Source organism: Erinaceus europaeus, chromosome 13 (genome assembly GCF_950295315.1).
Source record: "Erinaceus europaeus chromosome 13, mEriEur2.1, whole genome shotgun sequence".
NCBI lineage: Eukaryota > Metazoa > Chordata > Mammalia > Eulipotyphla > Erinaceidae > Erinaceus > Erinaceus europaeus.
The window spans coordinates 81,508,808-81,531,777 of record NC_080174.1 but is presented as its reverse complement, the minus strand read 5'-3'; the positions used below and the strand labels follow the sequence as shown (position 1 = coordinate 81,531,777).

At 42.3% G+C, this 22,970-nt stretch overlaps 1 protein-coding gene across 4 annotated transcripts in view; it reads right to left on the bottom strand.

Moving 5' to 3' along the window:
- LOC132542943 (inaD-like protein) overlaps positions 1–22,970 on the bottom strand; it is a 234,205-nt gene that overhangs the window by 96,699 nt on the left and 114,536 nt on the right. For all 4 annotated transcript variants that reach the window (XM_060206318.1, XM_060206319.1, XM_060206321.1 and 1 more), the window contains 2 exons: positions 21,943–22,035; positions 4,198–4,272 (listed from right to left, as the gene is read on the bottom strand). In XM_060206318.1, the coding sequence (XP_060062301.1) occupies positions 4,198–4,272; positions 21,943–22,035 (168 nt within the window). The remainder of the gene's footprint in view (positions 1–4,197; positions 4,273–21,942; positions 22,036–22,970) is intronic.

Here is a 22,970-nt window from a genome sequence, read left to right as displayed (position 1 = left end):
TGATCTTTAAAAAGAAGGAAGTGGAAAACAATTAAAAAGGGGTTACAACCAGAAAAACTGAACAACAGAACCATCTAGCTGATTACTCTAAGAACTACATTTTCCAGCCTCTTTGAAACTGCATGTGTTCTCAGACTGAATCTTGGTGTAGTAGGTGTGTTAGGTCCTGTAATTGGTGTAATAGGGCATAAGTTGTACCTTTTTATTTTTGCCTCCAGGGTTATTGCTGGGGCTCGGTGCCTGCACTACGAATCCACTGCTCCTGGAGACTACTTTTTCCCTTGTTGTCCTTGTTGTTGTTGTTGGGTAGAACAGAGAGAAATGGAGAGAGGAGGGGAAGACAGAGAGGGGGAGAGAAAGATAGACACCTGCAGACCTGCTTTACCGCTTGTGAAGCGACTCCCCCAGCAGGTGGGGAGCTGGGAACTCAAACTAGGGTCCTTGTGCTGGTCCTTGTGCTTTGTACCATGTGCGCTTAACCTGCTGCGCTACTGCCCGCCTTTTATAAGAGGGAAAGAAGGCAGAGAGGCAGAAAGAGACCACAGCACCAAAATTTCCTTCAGAGCATTGGGAACTGGGCTCAGACCTGCATTGTGCATATGGCAAAGCAGCAGACTAACAGAGTGAGTAAGTGAGTTCAGCAGCTCTACAGAACAGTACACTTTTTAGGTCGCTCAGCTTAGGGCAAGGATCCTGACTTCCCCTTCTTCCTAGCTGCACACAATGCCAGTGGGAATAAGGAATGCAATCATTTTAGGCCAAAAAGTGAATGCTTTTTTTTTTTTCTTTATTAGGGGTATTAATGGTTTATAGTCAATAGTCAAATATAGTAGTTGGAACATGTGTAACGTTTCTCAGTTTTCCATATAACATTGTAACTCCCCACCTAGGTCCTCCTCTACCATCATGTTCCAGGATGTTCCTGAACGTTCTCCTCACCCCAGAGTCCTTTACTTTGGTGCAATACACCACGTGAATGCTTTGTTTTGAGGAAAGTAATCAAATATGAACAGTGATCAGGTAAGTAGAGCATGGGTTCACACACTGGAGGCATCACATTCTGCTCATACCAACTGATCATACCCAGACTGCCATGTAAGAGTTAAATCTCTTGTGTCAATTGAGCCCAACTGAACCCATATTAACAAAGCTGAATGTAAGATACCAGAGCACCAAAGCTTCCTATGACAAGTCAAGTGTACTAGCCAAGTGAGCTCTCTTAGGAAAGTGTTTTGTTTGTTGGTTTGTTGTAATATTGACACATTGTTTAAAGTCCTATCATGGCTCCAAAGAATGAATTCTGGGCACTAAAAAAGTTCTATGATTGTATCAAAATTTACTAGAGTTAACACTTGACTGGTCTTCAAAAAAAAAAAGGGCAGGGCTATCACAAATCGAGTTTGCTATATACACAAGTACCGATCTCCAGCAATAACACAGATGTCAATGTAAAAAAAAATTAGGGAGTCGGGCTGTAGCGCAGCAGGTTAAGCGCAGGTGGTGCAAAGCACAATGACCGGCATAAGGATCCCGGTTCGAACCCCGGCTCCCCACCTGCAGGGGAGTCGCTTCACAGGCGGTGAAGCAGGTCTGCAGGTGTCTAGCTTTCTCTCCCCCTCTCTGTCTTCCCCTCCTCTCTCCGTTTCTCTCTGTCCTATCCAACAATGACGACAACAACAATAATAACTACAACAATAAAACAACAAGGGCAACAAAAGGGAATAAATAAATAAAATAAAATATTAAAAAAATTAGTATATTATTAATACTGGAATTAAACTTGAGCTCTCTAGGGCTTCTGGCATGAAAATCTGGTTTGCTAGCTCTGCACTATCTTCCTGACCCCAAAATGTGAATTTTAAAGAGAAAGGCACCAGCAAAAATAGAAAGTTTAAGCTCATCAAATAAAGAAATGACTACAAAAGCTGGATAAGGGCGAGAGACTGGCTCACTTAATGATGGTCTTTTTGATCAATACCATGCCACCCCATCATCTGGGGCCTTAGTTAGGGAATTCTTGGGTTCCCACCCAGATAATGATGGGCCTAGACCTCTAATAGATCCCTCTCTCAACAATCACTGGTCACTTCCATCAGGAATGTCATCACAAGACCTCCTGTGTGCCACTCCAAGAACTTGTCCTCTCTGTAAAGTAGCAATTGTAGGGACCGCCCCACTCTCTGAAGGGAGGCTGGGTCATCCTAACCTGCTATTTTAGGAATACTGGTCCTGAAATGAGTGAAGCCTGGAATATTCCCAGATTTGACAACGAACTGAGCTCAGACTGACAGAGACTCAGAGGTTATGCAGGCTCTTGTGTTAAAATAAGAATATATCCATGCCTTGGGTCAGATTGATGTGGTAAACAGTCAATTTTGTTTATAGATTTTTTTTTTCAAGTTTGGGAGTTCCTCTCTGCCCTTATCCAGCTTTCCAGCCCTATTTTCAACTCTGACACCATCTTCTCAGACTTATTCACCTCCATCTTAGCTATCAGACTCAAGCAAAAAGTACAAAAGTCACGGGCCTCTAGGAACATACCTAAAATAGGTTTTCTAGCTTCATTCCACCCAAAAATCTCTACTCTCATCTGCTCTATTCCTGCTTTTTTGGTTCCTGTTTATTAAACAGTTTGTCCTGCTTTATATCTTACTGAATTTTAGTCACCAAGTTGCAGATGCTAGCATGATTCCATCCTGACTCCCCTAGGAGGAGTCAGGATGGAATCAATTTATCCCAGAACCTCACTTTTCTTTCCCCCCTCCACTTTTTTTTTTTTTTTTTTTTTTTTTAACCAGAGCATTGCTCAGCTCTGGTTTATGGTGGTTCAGGGGCTTGAACCTGGGACTTTGGAGTCTCAAGCATGAGAATCTCTTTGTGTAACCATTATGTTATCTATCCTTGCCCGAAACTCATTCAGGGCCCTATCCCACTAGGGAAAGACAGAAACAGGCTGGGGGTGGGGAGAGATCAACCTGCAATGCCCATGTCCAGCGGAGAAGGAATTATAGAAGCCAGACCTTCCACCTTCTCCTTCTCCTTCTCCTCCTTTTTTTTTTTTTTTTTTTTTTTTTGCCTCTAGGAGCAGTGGATTTGCACTAGCAATAACCCTGGAGGCTATTTTTCCCCCCATTTTTGTTGCCCTTGTTGTTATTATTATTACTGTTAGCATTGTTATTAGTACCGTTGTTGTTGGATAGGACAGAGAGACATGGAAAGAGGAGGGGAAGACAAAGAAGGGGAGAGAAAGATAGACACCTGTAGACCTGCTTCACTGCCTGTGAAGCGACTCCCCTGCAGGTGGGGAGCCGGGGGCTTGAACCGAGATCCTTACGCCGGTCCTTGTGCTTTGCGCCACATGTGCTTAACCTGCTGTGCTACTGCCGGACTCCCACCTTCCACCTTCTGTACTCTAAAAAATATTTTGATCCCCACTCCCAGAGGGGGAGATAGGATAGGGGAAGATAACCAGATGGTTCTGAATTCCAACTCCATCAGTACCCCGAGAGAGAAGAAGAAAAAAGGAAGGACATTTGGATGTAGTAATAGGTATAGGTGTGACTTAGAATGGAAGAGAAGTTAGGTCCATAGGAGAACAAAATAGGCAATTGTATATAAATATAGACAGATAGTTATAGAAATAATAGTCAACCCATATCTTCAACCTTAGGAGAACTACTGCAGTTTTCAATGGAAGGAATGGGGACACAGAACTCTGGTGGTGGGAATGGTGTGAAATTATACCCCATTACCGTATAGTTTTGTTCTTTAAAAAAATTATTATCTTTATTTTATTGAGACAGCCAGACATCAAGAGGGTAGGGGGGAGATAGGGAGGGAGAGAGACAGAGCTTTCTCCTTGCAAGTGGGGACTGGGGGATTGATCACTGGACTTGTACACCGTCCTTGCACACTGGAACATGTGCATTTAACCAGGTGCACCACCACCCAGCCCCTAATTTCGTTAAGTTAATACTGTCACTAATAAAATTAATAAAAGACAAAGATTTGGTAATATACTTTGCAAAGCATTGGTGATATGACTGTGGCCTGACTTCAGGTTGTAAGACACACCACAACCTTCAGCTGAGGGGATATCACTGTCATCACTTCTTCCCCCAGCCCCCTTTCCCTCCTGAGCTCACTGGTAGAACACAGGCTCCCCGCAGAGCAAAAACTAAAGTGCAAGGTACGTACACTGTCAGCTGGGCATTCCAGTGCATTTTGTTCATCAGCTACAGCATCCTGACCAACAATCTGGGTGGTGTCTTCCTGAAATGCAGGAGATAACTGACAATTAGTGGCAACCTGCAGGGCTCAGTACAGCAATCGAGCACCAATTAGCAGGGTTCCATTTACAGTAACAACCAGCAACGCTGTTCATACAAGTTCTGTTCATTCACCTGGACTTTCAGAAATGAATTCTGGGGCCGGGTAGTGGTGCACCTGGTTGAGCGTACATGTACGTGTTACAGTGCGCAAGGACCCAGGTTCTAGCCCCCGGTCCCCACCTGCAGGGGGAAAGCTTTCTGAGCGGTGAAGCAGGGCTGCAGGTGTCTCTCTGTCTCTCTTCCTCTCTACTCCCCTCCCTCTTGATCTCTGGTTGTCTCTATCCAATAAAGAAATAAAGATAATACAATTTAAAAAAGAGAAATGAATTCTAAGTTTGCCATTTGCAAATTGAATTTTTGTCCCTTTTAAATCTGTCAGGTTTTAAGTACACTGGAGATCTGTTGACAGTCATTTCAGCCAGTTTTTTTTTTCTGCCTTAACAGTAATCCCTAGGTCGATATTTTGACTGATAGTTAAATCTTTTCAGGGTTCAAGTCCTGGTACTAGAACCTTTGCTCCCTTAAGAGATACACATAGTGGGGGAAAGGAAATGTAAATCCATTAGACCCAGTGAGACATAAAGGTAAATTAGTCCTGAATACCAAAGAATGAGCAATCCAGATTTAGGAATTAAGGTAAAATAACAGAGCATCCAGGAAACTGATACACAACCAAAGGGCAGTTAATTGACAGAGACAAAATTACTAGACTGCTTATGTCTGCCTCTTATCGGATCCCCTCCTTCTTATTTTCTTTTTAAAACAGGCAAATTTACAGTGAAATTGATCATCTGATGGTTAACTATAAAGCATGTACCTTCACATTGGGCTTTGGGTAAGGAAGGCACTCCCATGTGGTGCTGGAGCTTGAACCTGGGCTACAAAGATGGCGGAACACATGCCCAGAGAAGGTAGTTAACTCTCAGCTCTGTCTTTACTTCAGTTAAGGCTAAAACCTTTTTGCTGAGAGATATTTCCCCCAGTCCTGAAACTTCTAGGGTGGGGCTCACTTTCCTGCATGCTTCTCTCAGTTCATACCAATTGATATTGCATCTGCTGATCCCAACCTAATCAACGCAATGAGTACCACCTCAGCGTGCTTCACTTCAGACTGTATCCAGAGACATCAGGTGTGGAATGTCAACCCTTAAACCTCATTACTCGGGTGAGACCTTTCCTTTCATAGGATGCTCTAATTCCATTTCAGGTGGTTCACTTCCTAACAAAGTCCCAAAACCTAGATATAGACTAGGTCCCATGAGATAGGGCATATGTTCACATGTATCCATAAATTAGGGCAAAATATAGACCTGAAAGCAAAAGTAAACAATAGTCTGCAGTGAGTCAGTATATGCAGCAAGCAAGTACAAAGACCTAAAAAGACACCATAAAATTCCTAATGAAATAGAGTCTACTTGGACTTAGAGACCCTCCTCACCTACTTCCTATTACAGTTCTCTCACTCACTCCAAAGCTAACCTTATCAAAGCAAGGACTGCAAAAGCTGAATAAGGGCAAGAGACTGGCATACTTTAATGATGACTCTTTAGTCACGATCAGGCCACCCCATCAGCTGGGGCCCTAGTTGGGGAGTCCTGAGATTCCCAAACAGATAAGATGGGCCTAGACCTCGAATAGATCGTTCCTTTCATTATTACTGGTCGTCTCTATCAGGAACAACACAGTAGACCCATTTGTGGGCCCCCGTAGGACTTTGCCCCCAACATGGATCAACAATGGTGGAGAATGTTCCATCCTCCAAAGGGAGGCTTCCTCTATGCTCCACCTGAGGAAGATGGGTCCTGAAATTGGGGCAGCTTGGAACGTGCCTACTGATGACCACAGAATGTGAGCTCAGATCTATAGGGATCCACCTGCATATCAGATGTCAGGCTCAGGAAAAAACAAACAAAAACTAGTATTGTCATGGGCTCCTTGGAATATAACTAAAATAGGACTACTAACTATCTACAGAATGGAGACCACCCCCACCCCCAACTCTTCATCTGAACTATTATAGCCTTTAGGTTCATGATTAGTTAACAATTTGTTTGGCTCTATATGTTGACTCTTCTTCAGATTCCAGATGCTACCATGATGCCAATCGGACTTCCCTGGATAGACAACCCCACCAATGTGTCCTGAAGCCCCACTTCCCCCTGCCCCACTAGGGAAAGAGAGAGACAGGCTGGGAGTATGGATCGACCTGCCAGCACCCATGTTCAGCGGGGAAGCAATTATAGAAGCCAGACCTCCCACCTTCTACACCCCACAATGACCCTGGGTCCATACTCCCAGAGGGATAAAGAATAGGAAAGCTATCAGGGGAGGGGGTGGGATATGGAGTTTTGGTGGTGCGAATTGTGTGGTGTTGTACTCCTTTTTTTTTTTTTAGTATTTATTTATTTTCCCTTTTTTTTTTTTTGCCCTTGTTGTGGTTGTTATTGATGTTGTCACTGTTGTTGGATAGGACAGAGAGAAATGGAGAGAGATGGGGAAGACAGAGAGGGGGAGAGAAAGACAGGCACCTGCAGACCTGCTTCACCACCTGTGAAGCGAGTCCCCTGCAGGTGGGGAGCCAGGGGTTCGAACCGGGATCCTTAAGCCAGTTCTTGTGCTTGGCGCCACATGCACTTAACCCACTTGCGCTACAGCCCAACTCCCAGTTGTACTCCTCTTATCCTATCATTTTTGTCAGTGTTTCCTTTTTATAAATAAAAATTAATAAATAAATAAAAATTAGTAAAAAGAAAGGATGGAGAACATTAAAAAAAAAAAAAAAAGAAGAAGAAGAAGAACTTAAACAGATCCTGTTCCTGAGTCCCTAGCTTAGCTGAAGAGTAAACCATAAGAGAAAATAACAACATACATGGAACTTTTATAGATTAATTAACTGGGAAGAGGCAGAGAGGAATCAGAGGGAAGGTGAAGACAGAGACAGAGGCAGAGAGACACGTGCAGCACTGCCTCGCTGCTCAAGAAACATCCTCCCAGCGGAGACTGGGGGTCAGGCTTGAACCCAAGTTCCTGTGCAAGTTCACTGCTCCAGGTGTGCCACTCCCTGGCTTCCTGCATACGCAGTTCTAAGGAGCTGGCCACAGAGATTCCATTTTTAGATTCAAAGTTAGGTCAGCACAAGTCACACCTGCTCTGCTCTGCAAATTTCATGTCAGAAGGCACTGAAGTAGCATCATGTGATTCACTTTCCTTTGTGTCTTGGGGTTTAACACAAACTTATGATTCACTAATTTCCCAAGCATAGTACCCAGGAAGCTCATAGTGTCTTCAAAACCGAGCTTCTGGGACATCCGAAGGTGGCGACTTTGTACAGAGAACACATAATTAAGAAGAAATGTGGAAACCCTCCCATTTTAGGAAACAAGTTGATGAGACACATTCCACGTATATTTTGTTAGAATTCTCACTACAGTACTGTGAGTTCCGGAGAGAATGCCTTGTCGGTTAGGTGAATTACTATGATTAAGAGAAAGAACTTGCAGAGGATAGACATGATGACACCGGGAATATTCTATATAATAGATAATAGTGTGGGTGATGTCCAACTTACGATCATTACAAATGTTTGAATTATGCCTCAAAATGCCCTCTCAACCTGGCTAGAGTAATTGGCCCAAGGGTGGGTATCTGAACCACGTTATCTGTGGGTCTTCTTTCCCTTATTTATTTATTTATTCATGAGAAAGATAGGAGAGAAAGGACCAGACATCATTCTGGTACATGTGCTGCAGGGGATTGAACTCAGGACCTCATGGTTGAGAATCCAGTGCTTTATCCACTGTGCCACCTCCTGGACCACTTACCTGTGGATTTTCCAAAGTAGATCTAAAGGAAGACAGTTTCTGGTAAGGAGGGGTAGGAGCTTTTGGCAGTTGTGTTTCTACATGTTGACAAATCAGATCTGTAGTAGAGAAGAGTCAAATGATGGTGCAGTGGATATGGCACTGGGTCTCAAGCATGAGGTTCTAAGTTCAGTCCCCGGCAGCATATATACCAAAGTCATGTCTGGTTCTCTTTCTCCTCCTATCTTTCTCATTAATAAACAAAATATTAAAGTAAAGGAGAAGATTCTAAAAAATAAAGAAGGGGGGCTGGGTGGTGGCGCACCTGGTTGAGCGCACATGTTATAGTACTCAGGGACCCAGGTTCGAGCCCCCAGTTCCCACCTTCAGGGGGAAAGCTTTGCAAGTGGTGAAGCAGGGCTGCAGGTGTCTCTCTGTCTCTTTCCTTCTCTATCACTCCCTTCCCTCTGATTTCTGGCTGTCTCTATCCAATAAATAAATAAAGATAATACAAAAAAAATTAAAATAAAAAAAGTAGAAGACTCAAATGGGAATGCATACTGCATTGCTCTGTGCCTTGGCTGCGCCAGGTCTCTGGTTCCAACTGTCTCAAAGGCTAAATGTCAACCTTACCCTTCCTCCAGTAATGCACACACACACACACACACACACACACACACACACACACACACACACATATTTATATACACACACATAGACACACATGTGTATATATGTATCTGCAGTTCTCGGTAAGTTTGCCCTTTTCTGTTTATAAGATCAAGTTAGCAACCCAGGTGCCCAACAACAGATGAGTGGCTGAGAAAGCTGTGGTATATATACACAATGGAATACTATGCAGCTATCAAGAGCAATGAACCCACCTTCTCTGACCCATCTTTGGACAGAGCTAGAAGGAATTATGTTAAGTGAGCTAAGTCATAAAGATAAAGATAAGTATGGGATGATCCCACTCATCAACAGAAGTTGACTAAGAAGATCTGAAAGGGAAACTAAAAGCAGGACCTGACCAAATTGTAAGTAGGGCACCAAAGTAAAAACCCTGTGGTGAGGGGTAGACATGCAGCTTCCTGGGCCAGTGGGGGTTGGGAGTGGGTGGGAGGGATGGGTCACAGTCTTTTGGTGTTGGGAATGGTGTTTATGTACACTCCTAGGACAGTGTAGACATATAAATCACTAGTTAATTAATATGAGAGGGGGAAAATCAATTGTATGTCTCAAAGTTTTTCAAAACACAAACTGAATCTTTTTAATATATAGGCTGTGTATTTGATATGCGGACTCTCTCAAAAGCCTAGACCAAGTAGATCAGAAGCATCCAATAGCACAGCTATATATAAGATACTGGGTACTGTACAGCAAACCATAACAAAAGGACTTTTCAAAGTTAACCCAATTACCAAATAATGTGATGATAACATTAACTATCGATTGTCTTTTTGAACCCTAAGACAGCAGGAACCTCACATCTCCACTATAGAGCCCCTACTTCCCCCAGTCCTGGAACCCTTGGACAGGACCCACTTTCCCGTATGCCTCTCCCAATCCATATCAAATAATATTGCATCCGCCGATCACAACCTAACCAACGCAACGATTGCCACCTCAATATGCTTCACTTCAGACTGTGTCCAGAGACTTCACATGTGGAATGACAACCCTTCAGCTTCATTACTCAGGTGAGACCTTTCCTTTCATAGTATACTCTAATTTCATCTCAGGTGGTTCACTTTCTAACAAAGTCCCAAAACCTAGATAGATATACACCAGTTTCTTTGAGAGAGAGCATATGTTCACACGTATCCATAAACTACTGCAAAATATATACCTGAAAGCAGAGGTACACTAGAGTTTGCAGTGAGTACCTCCCTAACACTTCCTCTCCACTATTCCAAGCTTTGGGTCCATGATTGCTCAGCAATTTGTTTGGCTTTGTATGTTAACTCTCTTTTCAGTCACCAGGTTCCAGATGCCATCAGGATGCTGGCCAGGCTTCCCTGGATTGAAGACCCCACCAATGTGTCCTGGAGCTCAGCTTCCCCAGACACCCACTCTACTAGGGAAAGAGAGAGGCAGACTGGGAGTATGGACCAACCAGTCAACGCCCATGTTCAGCGGGGAAGCAATTACAGAAGCCAGACCTTCCACCTTCTGCAACCCACAGTGACCCTGGGTCCATGCTCCCAGAGGGATGGAGAATGGGAAAGCTATCAGGGGAGGGTGTGGGGTATGGAGATTGGGTGGTGGGAATTGTGTGGAGTTGTACCCCTCCTACCCTATGGTTTTGTTAATTAATCCTTTCTTAAATAAAAAAATAATAATAAAAAAAGATCAAGTTGAGGTTTTATCACTTGCAACTAAGCAATTCCTGATTACAAGGAGGAAATCATCTCCCCCAAAAGAAAGAACAAACAACATTATAAAACTAGATGAATAAAGTTAACATATATGTGTCTAAGACATGCCTATGAACAACAAAGTTACTTTATCATCTTGTAACTTATTATAGTGATAATACCCAGCCTAAAAATATTCAAACTCAAATTAAGAAGTACTCAAATTCACACACACACACACACACACACACACACACACACACACACACACACACACACATTTCTACCAGACAAACAATAGACAGATAGATGGTCTGCTGTTGATTTTGGTTCTCAGATTTACACTTGGTAGTCTCTGAATATATGAGAAAAACGAAATCTTTACTGGAGCAGTTCTCTCCGAATCTCAACCACAGATCTAACCTCCCATACCAGACAAAGTCACATGAGCAGAAATTTTCCAAGTACCTTTACTTATTTATTTTTATTATTTATTTATTTGTTAATGAGAAAGATAGGAGAAAGAACCAGACATCACTCTGGTACTTGTGCTACTGGGGACTGAACTCAGGACCTTAAGCTTGAGAGTCCAATGCCTTATACACTGTGCCACCTCCTGGACCACCAAAGTACCTTTACTTCCTTCCCTTTCAACAGTGCTCAGTAGTATTCATCAGCAGTCTGAGAAGCAGCACGGTAGATAAAGTGTTGGCCCCTCAAGTATGAGACCCTTACTTTCATCCCCAGCCACGCAGATGCCAGAGTGATGCTCAGGCTTTTGATCTTTCTCATAAACAAAGTCTTTTAAGAAATAGCACTCATTAACACTAAAAGATAAAGCTGATTCACTACTAACAGTGACACTTCTGAGTGTCTTTGCACCTCTATTTCCTTACTTAAAAAAAGAGAAAAGTAGTAGACTGTATCTTATATGACATAGACATTAAAATATCCAGGGGCCAGGAGCTGATGCATCTGATTAAGCACTCACATTACAGTGTTCAAGGACCAAGGTTTAAGTCCCTGGTCTCCACCCGCAGGGGGAATGTTTTATGTGGTGAAGCAGATCTGCAAGTATCTCTCTGTCTCTCTCCTCTATATCCTCCCTCTCAATTTCTCTCTATCTTTGTCCAGTAATAAATAGAAAAAATTTAAAAAAAAGAAATTACAATGGCCACTACAATATCCTTTGGAGTGTATAGTAAGGACTGTAAAAACTTGAACCACTTTATTCATTCTTACCAATTTTGGAGAATTCCAAAGTTATGGTTTACGCTCATTACAATAAGGTCTCCAACAACCGCTGGTTTAATTTCTGCTCCCTTTGAAAGATAATCAACATGGGGCCAGGCAGTGGCACATCTAGTTAAGTGCGCACATTGCAGTGCTCAAGGTCTTGGGTTCAAGCTCCTGGTCCCCACCTGCAGGGGGGAAGCTTCATGAGTGGTGAAGCAGGGCTGCAGGTGTCACTCCGTTTCTCCCTGTCTCTATATCTTCTCCTCTCAACTTCTCTTTGTCTCTATGTAATATTAAATAAATAAACTATTTTTAAAAAGATAATCAACATGAGTGTTAGATAACAGAATTTAAAAATCCCATCAGTCAGCAGTAAGGCTTCCCCAGAAAGGTCAAGACTATATAGATCAAAGGAACAATTCCTGAATGACACTACACTTCCAAGAGTGCCGGGAACTCGTGATATAGGTTAGGTTAAAAAGAAAATAGGTTAGGTTAAAAAAAAAAAAAAAGTCTATGCTCAACAAATTGTTTGGCTTCGTATGTTAACTCTCTTTTCAATCACCAGGTTCCAGATGCCATCAGAATGCTGGCCAGGCTTCCCTGGATTGAAGACCCCACCAATGTGTCCTGGAGCTCCGCTTCCCCAGAGACACTCCCTACTAGGGAAAGAGAGAGGCAGACTGGGAGTATGGACCAACCAGTCAACGCCCATGTTCAGCGGGGAAGCAATTACAGAAGCCAGACCTTCCACCTTCTGCATCCCACAATGACCCTGGGTCCATGCTCCCAGAGGGATAGAGAATGGGAAAGCTATCATGGGAGGGGGTGGGTTATGGAGATTGGGTGGTGGGAATTGTGTGGAGTTGTACCCCTCCTACCTTATGGTTTTGTTCATTAATCCTTTCTTAAATAAAAATTTTTTTTAAAAAAGTCTAAATTGAAGGCTTTAAGAGAGCATGCCATTCCTCTTCTTTAGTGATAATTATGACTGTAAGAATATTTTCAGAGAATCTGACAAATAGCTTCCTAGAATGGCTAGGTATAAAAACGGGTGCCCTATTGGTGATCCAAGTTTGAGCTGCAATAAAGGAAGTAGTTATCAGTGTTGTGGTGTTTTTCTCTCTGCCTCACTGCTTCTCTTCCTCCCTTTCTTTCTTTTATTCTTTCTTCTTCTTTTTCCTCCTCCCCCTCTTCTTCTTTTTAACATGTACTTATAGTTCTTTTTTAAAAAACATTCATTTATTTATTTTCCCTTTTGTTGCCCTTGTTTTTTTTTTGTTGTTGTTGTTGTAGTTATTATTGTTGTTGTTACTGATGTTGTCATTGTTGGATAGGACAAAGTGAAATGGAGGGGGGGGAGAAGACAGAGAGAGGGAGAGAAAGATAGACACCTGCAGACCTGCTTCACTGCCTGTGAAGTGACTCCCCTGCAGGTGAGGAGCCAGGGATTTGAACCGGGATCCTTACAGGTCCATGTGCTTCGTGCCACCTGCACTTAACCTGCTGTGCTACCACCAGACTCCCATGTGCTTATATTTCTACTGTTGGAGAGTTCATGAGGTTTCTTTACTTATTACCCTAGCACCTCCATAGCACATTTATTTGTACATAACATAGAGAACAAAAGTGCCAATAGCTTTTCTCTCATGACTCTCATAAAGGGAATACACTTGACTATAAATCTAGTCTTTTTTTTTTTTATGAGCAGGAGGGGGAAATTTATCTTGTAGGCACATCTCAAGTGACTTTTCAGACATACAAGATATAAAGTACAATGAGCTGTGAAAAATGCTACATATTTGAATGCACTTGAACTCTGCCATGGTAATTTGCCTACTGTCACATGAGAGAGAACAATGCTGACTCAGACCCATTCTCTCCTGCTCCTTACAGCAAATTCCTAGACCCCTGCTGAAGATGCAGTTTTCACACTGGCTCTGAAACAGAAAACAAGGTTCACATAATGACACCTGCTCCCATAGCCGAAGCAGAAATCCTGTTATTGTTGATGGGGTGTAAAGTTCAGGAGAGGGAGAGAAAGAGAGGGGGAGGGAGAGAGGGGAAGAGAGAGAGAGGGGAAGAGAGAGAGAGAGAAAGGGAGAATAGGGAGTCACAGATCACCACTCTGGTACATATGGTATCAGGAATTACACCAGGAGCCTCAGGCATGCAAGCTGACACTCTAGCAGTTGAGCTATTTCTCCCATCACCAAAGTATCTGTTTGTAGTTATGAAGATACTTTAAATTTAGATTGTGATGATATTTGGACAGCTCGGAATCACGAAGGACTGTGTATTCGGGTGGGTCGATTTCTTGGTATGCTAGCCATTTCTCAATAAAAATGTTTTTACTTTGGTGCCCTACTTTCAATTTAGTCAGATCCTGCTTTTAGTTTCCCTTTCAGATCTTCTTTCTCAACTTCTGTTGATAGGTGGGATCATCCCATACTCATCTTTATCTTTCTGACTTAGCTCACTTAACATAATTCCTTCTAGCTCCATCCAAGATGGGTCAGAGAAGGTGGGCTCATTGTTCGTAATAGCTGCATAGTATTCCATTGTGTATATATACCACACCAAAGTAAAAACCCTGTGGTGAGATGGAGTGTGGACATGCGGCTTCCTGGGCCGGCGGGGGGGTGGGGGGTAGGTGGGTGAGATGGGACACAGTCTTTTGGTGGTGGGAATGGTGTTTATGTACACTCCTATTAAAGTGCAGTCATATAAATCACTAGTTAATTAATATGAGGGGGAAAATTGTTTGTATGTCTTGAACTTTTTAAAACACAGACTGAGTCTTTTTAATACATAGGCTGTCTTTGATATACGAACTCTCTCAAAAGCCTACACCAGGTAGATCAGAAGTAACCAGTTACAGCTATATACAAGATACTGGGTATTATACAGCAAACCCTAACAAAGGGACTTTTCAAATTTAACCCAATCACCAAATAATGTGATGATAACATTAACTATCCATTGTCTTTTTGAACCCTAAGACAGCAGGAACCTCACATTTCCACTATAAAGCCTATATTTCTCCCAGTCCTAGAACCTTAGGGTAGGGCCCACTTTCCCTGCATGCTGCTTCCAATCCATATCAAATAATATTGCATTCGCCAATCGCAACCTAATCAACGCAACGAGTGCCACCTCAACATGCTTCAGCTCAGACTGTGTCCAGAGACTTCAGGTGTAGAATGAACCCTTCAGCTTCATTACTCGGGTGAGACCTTTCCTTTCATAGGATACTCTAATTTCATCTCAGGTGGTTCACTTCCTAACAAAGTCCCAAAACCTAGATATAGATCAAGTTCCAGGAGACAGAGCATATGTTCACACGTATCCATAAACTAGGGCAAAATATATACCTGAAAGCAGAAGTACACTAGAGTTTGCAGTGAGTACCTCCCTAACACTTCCTCTCCACTATTCCAAGCTTTGGGTCCATGATTGCTCAACAATTTGTTTGGCTTTGTATGTTAACTCTCTTTTCAGCCACCAGGTTCAGATGTCATCAGGATGCTGGCCAGGCTTCCCTGGACTGAAGACCTCACCAATGTGTCCTAGAGCCCCGCTTCCCCAGAGACCCACCCTACTAGAGAAAGAGAGAGGCAGACTGGGAGTATGGACCAACCAGTCAACGCCCATGTTCAGCGGGGAAGCAATTACAGAAGCCAGACCTTCTACTTTCTGCAACCCACAACGACCCTGGGTCCATGCTCCCAGAGGGATAGAGAATGGGAAAGCTATCAGGGGAGGGGATGGGATATGGAGATTGGGTGGCAGGAATTGTGTGGAGTTGTACCCCTCCTATCCTACAGTTTTGTTAATGTCTCCTTTCTTAAATAATAATAATAATAAAGATGTTTTAAAAATAGTATAAGAGATTTGTGAAGGTAACTGGACTGTTTAACAGAAACCATGCTATTATGTTGTTTTTTTCTTTTTTGGGGGGTGGGGTGGGGACTCATCTCTGGGCTTTTGATTCTGCTCCATTGACCCATGTGGCCATTTGTATTCCAGTTAACACACTGTTCTGATTACTATTGCTTTGTACTATAAACTTAAGTTAGACAATCCCACACCATTTCCATCACCAGGGTTCTGTGTCCCTTACTCCCTCAACTGGGAACTTCAGTGGTTCTCCAAGGCCACAGATATGGGTTGATTATAATTTCTATAACTATTTGTCTGTCTCTCTATATGTTTGTCCATTTTTTCCTATGGCTCTTCCTTCTCTCCTTTCTAAGTCACATTTACACCTATTGCTACTTCCAAACATCCTTCCTTTTTTCCTCTTCTCTCTCTGGGTCCTGATGGAATTGGGGTTCAGAGCCCTCTAGCCATCTTTCCTTAACATTTCTCCCATTCTGGAGTATGGATCAAAATTCTCTCTGGGGTGCAGAAAGTAAGAGGTCTGGCTTCTGTAATTGCTTCTCCACTGGACAGGGGCATTGGCAGGTCGATCCACTGGGTCTATATTAGATCTGTATCTCCCTCAGAGTCAGAACCACACAGCAGTTAAGTGTGCAGCTTCCAACCTCACAGTACACGGACTTCTAGCCACACTTTACCAGGTGATTTAGGTCAAGTTTACCTATAATTTTAGTTTCCTTTTTAAAAAGAGTTTTTGTTTATCTTCACAAAATGGAGCAAGAGCTCTCCATGAGGGCATCTCTCAGTTCTGGGATACATGGTACCTGAGTTCAAACCAGAGATTTTGCATTTAAAAGTCCTGTACTCTATTGTGAGCTATCTCTCTGTTCCTTAGCCTTTTAGTTTCTAATATCTAAAATGGGGTAATACTGACACTAACTTCACAGGACTGTTAATATAAATGGTCTCGGAGTAGAGTAGCTTAATAGGGAATTAATACGTACTACCCATTGTTATTGACAAAATACTTATGTGCAGTCATAAAGATGTTAAGTGATTTATCTGAAGGCACAGAGCTAGTGAAAGGTGGAATCTGGGTGTGACTCTTAATGATCTGGCTTCAATGTTTGTATCCTTTTAATTTATTCTACAGAGAAAAAGAAATCAAGAGGGAAGGGGGAGGGGAGAGAGAAAGACACCTGCAGCACTGCTTCAGTGTTTATGAAGCTTCCCCTTGCAGATGGTAACCGGGACTTGAACACAGGTAGGTCCTTGCAAACTGTACCAAGTACGTTCAACTAGGTGTGCCGCCACTCTGCCCCTAATGTTGGCAGTGTTAGTGCTTTAATTAGACTGCATCAAAAGAGCTTATTATATTAATCTAGATGTTTTCACATGATAAAAAACACAGGGTTGGGCAGGAGAGATAGCATAATGGTTTTATGCAAAGGGATTCTCATGCTTGAGGCTCCAAAGCCCTAGGTTCAAACCCCTGCACCACCAAAAGTCAGAGATAAGCAGTATTCTGGTTAAAACAAACACAGGGCTACAAGCAAAATATTATTTTAGAGACTTATGATCTTTTAAATGAATACACTAGGGAGTCAAGGACTCTTTAGGGTAAATTCTAGCTCTATGGATATCTAGGTTTGTTTTCTTTCTTAGCAGGTTATGTTTTTTTTTCTTTAAATATGTTATTTATTTATTTTTAATTTCTTTATTGGGGATTAATATTTTACATTTGACAGTAAATACAATAGTTTGTACATGCATAACATTTCTCATTTTTCCACATAACAATACAACCCCCACTAGGTCCTCTGCCATCCTTTTCCAGGACCTGAACCCTCCCCCCCCCCCCAGTAGGATAAGGTTTTATCTCTAAGTCTGGTATAGAAATAATTCTTGCCCTTTTTATATAGGGTTATTTTGAGTATAAAATTGAATAGGACCACAAATAATCTAGTTCCATGTCAGGGAAAAAAATATCATTAAGTTAATGAGATAAGACTTTGTTTTCCAAATTATACAGTTACATAGAAATAGCATTTTAAATGTTCTTTTCAAAAGATTTTTAAAATAGTCTTAACAGGCTCTCACCTAGATTTTTGAAATAGATTCCAGACACTTCCTGCCTCCAGTCTCTCACAATTGGAATCTAGGCTTCACAAACTATCATCTGATAGGTTGTCTAAAAACAACTTACACACCCTTTAAAAATAATTGAGAGGCTACCGTCTCCGAAGGGAGGCTGGGGTCTCCTGCCCTGCCACTCAAGGAAGGCTGGTCCTAAAATGAGTGCAGCCTGCAATGTTCCCAGCTGTGACCACAAGCTGTGAGCCCAGACCAACAGGGACTCAGAGGTTACACTGGCTCTGGTGATATATATATATATATATGGGCCCTGGGTCAGGTGGCTGGAGGGAAATAGTTAATTTTATCCATAGAATTTTTTTCAAGAATGGGAGCTACTTTCTTCCGTATTCCAACTTTTTAGTCCTTTTCTTCACCATTTTCTTTTTCCATTTTTCTCAGGTAATATTTTTATCCAGCTTCATGTTAGCTACCAAACCCAAGCAAAAACAATCATAGTTGTGGGCCCCTAAAAACATGCCCAAAATGGACTTTCTAGCTTTCTTCTATCTTAAAATCCCTAATCTCATCTGCTCTGTTCCTACTTTTTGGTTCCTGTTTATTAACCATTTTGTCTCACTTTATATCCTGCCACTTTTCGGACACCAAGTTACAGATGCTACCATGATTCCATCCTGACATCTCTGGGAAGACAACCTCCCCAATGTGTCCTGGAACCTCACCTTTCCAGATCTCTGCCTCACTGGGGAAACAGAAACAGGCTGGGGTATGGATCGACCTGCCAACACCCATGTCCAGCAGAGAAACATCTACAGAAGCCAGAATTCCTACCTTTTGCACCCCAGAAACAATTCTGATCCATACTCCCAGCAGCGGAGAAGTGATAGGAGGAAGAGGAAAAGAGGGCTCTGAACTCCAGCTCCATCAGGACTCAGAGAGAGAGGAGGAAAAAGGGAGTGATATTTGAATGTAGTAATGGGGTTATGTGTAGCTTGGAGGGGAAGAGAGGACTGGACTTGGAAGAAAAAGGGGGGCAATTATGTACAAATGTCAACAGATAGTTGTAGAGATGATAGTCAACCCATGTCTGCAACCTTAGGAGAACTTTGGTGACTTGCATTGGAGGGACTGGGGATAAGAACGGTGTGGAAATATACCCCTGTTGACATGTACTGTTTTTAAAAATATTTATTTATTTATTCCCCTTTGTTGCCCTTGTTGCTTTATTGTTGTAGTTACTGATGTCATCGTTGTTGGATAGGACAGAGAGAAATGGAGAAAGGAGGGGAGGACAGAGAGGGAGAGAGAAAGACAGACACCTGCAGACCTGCTTCACTGCCTGTGAAGCGACTCCCCTGCAGGTGGGGAGTCGGGGGCTCGAACCAGGATCCTTTTGCTTGTCCTTGTGCTTTGTGTCACGTGACTTACCCCGCTGCACTACAGCCCGACTCCAGACATGTAATTTTTTAAATCAGTATTAAATCACTAATAAAAAATGAGAGAAATCGAGTATCTTAATTAGGTTATTATAAACTCCTTGACTGTATATCTGGGAACTACTGACTTATAGACCTAGACTGACCTTAATGGAACAGTGAAAATAACATTGAAGCATGCTTAGTTTTGGTTTTAAAAACAGGCAGTTTGGAGACGTAGTTATTTTTAAAGGTTTATTCATTTGCTAGAGAGAGAAATTTAAGGGAAGCTTTTAAGCTTGAATGAGATGGCTTGCCCAGCGGACTTTTGAACTGCTGTAACTTTTTTCTCCTCTGCCTGGTAAGATTTTCAAGATATATATTCTATTATACTTACTGATAGCAGAATGTATATTTCTTCTTCTTCTTTTTTTTTTTCTTTAACCATGTTATCCTATTAAGGACCCCTTCTTATCTAAAAGCCTATTGTTTTAAAAAGCATTTTCCTAACCTACCTAGGAGATACGGGATCAAAAAGAATAAGTTAATAGTACCAACAGAGGCATGAGCTTCAAAGTTGTTGTTGCTACTCATCCCCTCATGTGCTAGCCCAGTGCAACTACGTATTTATCTTTAGAAAGGACACAGTCGGGAGTCGGGCTGTAGCGCAGCGGGCTAAGCGCAGGTGGCGCAAAGCACAAGCACCGGCATAAGGATCCCGGTTCGAACCCTGGCTCCCCACCTGCAGGGGAGTCGCTTCACAGGCGGTGAAGCAGGTCTGCAGGTGTCTATCTTTCTCTCCTCCTGTCTGTCTTCCCCTCCTCTCTCCATTTCTCTCTGTCCTATCCAACAACGACTACAACAACAATAATAACTACAACAATAAAACAACAAGGGCAACAAAAGGGAATAAATTTTTTTAAAAAATTAAAAAAAAAAAAAGAAAGGACACAGTCTTGGACCATCTCCCTCAAGAACAATGCCCATAATTTGTCAGTCCTACTGTTTTTGGTACCAGGCTCTTGGGTGCCATGGAGCATTTATCCAAGACTCACCCATTAAAATCTCTGGTCTTGAAGTATCCTGTCCCTTTAGGCTACAAGAATGAGTTCACTTTCTAGGACTTCTAAGTCAGTCTCAATATATATTGTCTAAAAGTTGAAGGAGGAAGAAGAGAAATGGATGATTTTTCACACTCCCTGAAGTAAAATGAACAACTCTGTGGTGCCATAAAATAAAGGTGACCCTCTGAAGTGATTAATTCTTTGAGATCTAGAAGACATTTTTGAGACACAGAAAGTCACATTTTTTTCAACAACTTATAGTCTAACTCTGGAAGTGCTGAGTCATGAAAGAGGACGGCAGAATATGAGTAAGTCAGACAGAATGGGGGCTTACAGCATTAGTAGCCGTTGGCCTATTAGCCTCTATAACCTACAGTTTCTCCACGTGCAAAAGACATATTGTCATCTCTACCATGAGGTTTAGGAAATAAATGTATTGGGATGACAGAAAAGCCATTTTTATTTTTATTTTATTTTATTTTATTTGTTTTACCAGAGCACTGCTCAGCTCTGGCTTATGGTGGTGCAAGGGATTGAACCTGGGGCTTTTAAAGTCTCAGGCATGACAGTCTCTTTGCATAGCCATTATGCTATCTACCCCCACCCATAAAACTTTTTTTCTCTATGCAAAAATGTATCATAATTTTTCTGACAGCCCAATAGAATACAGCAATGCCTGCAACACACTGAGAGTTTTGCTATATATATGTATATATTTAATTCTATTTATTTATCTATATTTTAAAGTCATAGCACTACTTAGAATTGGCTTATGGTAGTGCTAGAAATTGAACCTGGGACCTCAAGCATCAAAGCCTTTTGCACAATCATTATGCTAATGTCCCAGTCATAAAACTGCCTTTTTCGAATGCTCTATCTTCTGGGTCAGTTTAAAACATCTCTTACTGTGAGTCAGTGGAATATATTTAATCTTTTTTCTGTGCCTCTCAGATGAGTTCAACACAGTCTGTACTTTGGAGAGCTCCGATATTTAACAAGATCAAGTAAGATTCCTTCTTTAGTCCCAGAGAGCACAATTCAAGTGTGAAGAAAGGAGGAGCATCCATAATTTTTTTTATTGTTGTAATTACTATTAATGTTGTCTTTGCTGGATAGGACAGAGAGAAATGGAGAGAGGAGGGGAATGCAGAGAGGGAGAGAAAGATAGACACCTGCAGACACCTGCTTCTCTGCTTGTGAAGTGACTCCCCTGCAGGTGGGGAGCTGGAGGCTGGAACCGGGATCCTTACGCCGGTCCTTGCACTTTGCACCACCTGCGCTTAACCCGCTGCGCTACCGCCTGACGCCCCTTGGGAATCCATAATTTTTGGGAGTGAAAAGATCTTTCTCTACAGAACAGCTTCCTTGGCACAAAGATCAAACACAATTAACTGTGGGAAGAGCAAACACAGTTGATTCTTTTAAAAAAAAAAAAATTATTCCCTTTTGCTGCTCTTGTTGTTTTATTGTTGTAGTTATTGATGTTGTCATTGTTGGATAAGACAGAAAGAAATGGAGAGAGGAGGGGGAGACAGAGACGGGGAGAGAAAGACAGACACCTGCAGACCTGCTTCACCACTTGTGAAGCGACTCCCCCTGCAGGTGGGGAGCCAAGGACTTGAACTGGGATCCTTATGCGGGTCCTTGTACTTTGCGCTTAACCCACTGAGCTACAGCCCGACTCCCACAGTTGATCCTTTTTAAGGCCATACAAACTAGACACCCCCACTCCTTCCCCCCAAAAAATAAAGTTGGATTGTTACCAGTCTGGAGTCTGCACTCTCAGAAGGTTGTTTGATACCAATTTCAGGACTGTCGTCTTCCTCACCACTCACAGGTTCAGGACCACTCTGATCCTATGGGACATTAAAAAAGATGTCATTTTTAGGTGGTGGAGAGATAGCATAATGGTTATGCAGTGGCGCACCTGGTTGAGCGCACATGTTACAATGCACAAGAACCCGGGGTTCGAGCTCCTGGTCCCCACCTGCAGTGGGAAGGCTTTGTGAGCAGTGAAGTAGGGCTGCAGGTGTCTCTCTGTCTCTCTCCCTCTCTGTTACCCCCTTCCCTCTTGATTTCTGGTTGTCTCTATCCCATAAACAAATAAAGATAATTTTTTAAAAATGAAAAAAAAGTTTAAATTTTTATTTTAACAAAAAGAGATGATTGTTCAACAATTTGTTTGGCTTTGTATGTTAACTCTCTTTTCAGCCACCAGGTTCCAGATGCCAGCAAGATGCTGACCAGACTTCCCTGGACAGACAACCCCACCAATATGTCCTGGAGCTCTGCTTTCCCAGAGCCCTTCCCCACTAGGGAAAGAGAGAGACAGGCTGGGAGTATGGATCAACCTGTCAACGCCCATGTTCAGCGGGGAAGCAATTACAGAAGCCAGACCTTCCACCCTCTGCAACCCACAACGACCCTGGATCCATACTCCCAGAGAGACAGAGAATGGGAAGGCTATCAGGGGGAGGGGATGGGATATGGAGATTGGGTTATGGGAACTGTGTGCGGAATTGTACCCCTCTTATTCTACGGTTTTGTTAATGTCTCCTTTCTTAAATAAAAATAAAAAAGAGAGAGATTCTCATGTCTGAGGCTCCAAAGTCCCAGATTCAACCCCCTGTATCACCATAAACCAAAGCTGAGAAGTGCTCAGGTAAAAAAAAAAAAAAAAAAAAAAAGAAAGAAAAATCTGTCATTCTTTGCTCACACTGATACATAGGATACAGGCACTCAATTGCAGGTGCATGTTTCCTTGTCATGGTTGATAGTGTCCCCTTTCTAG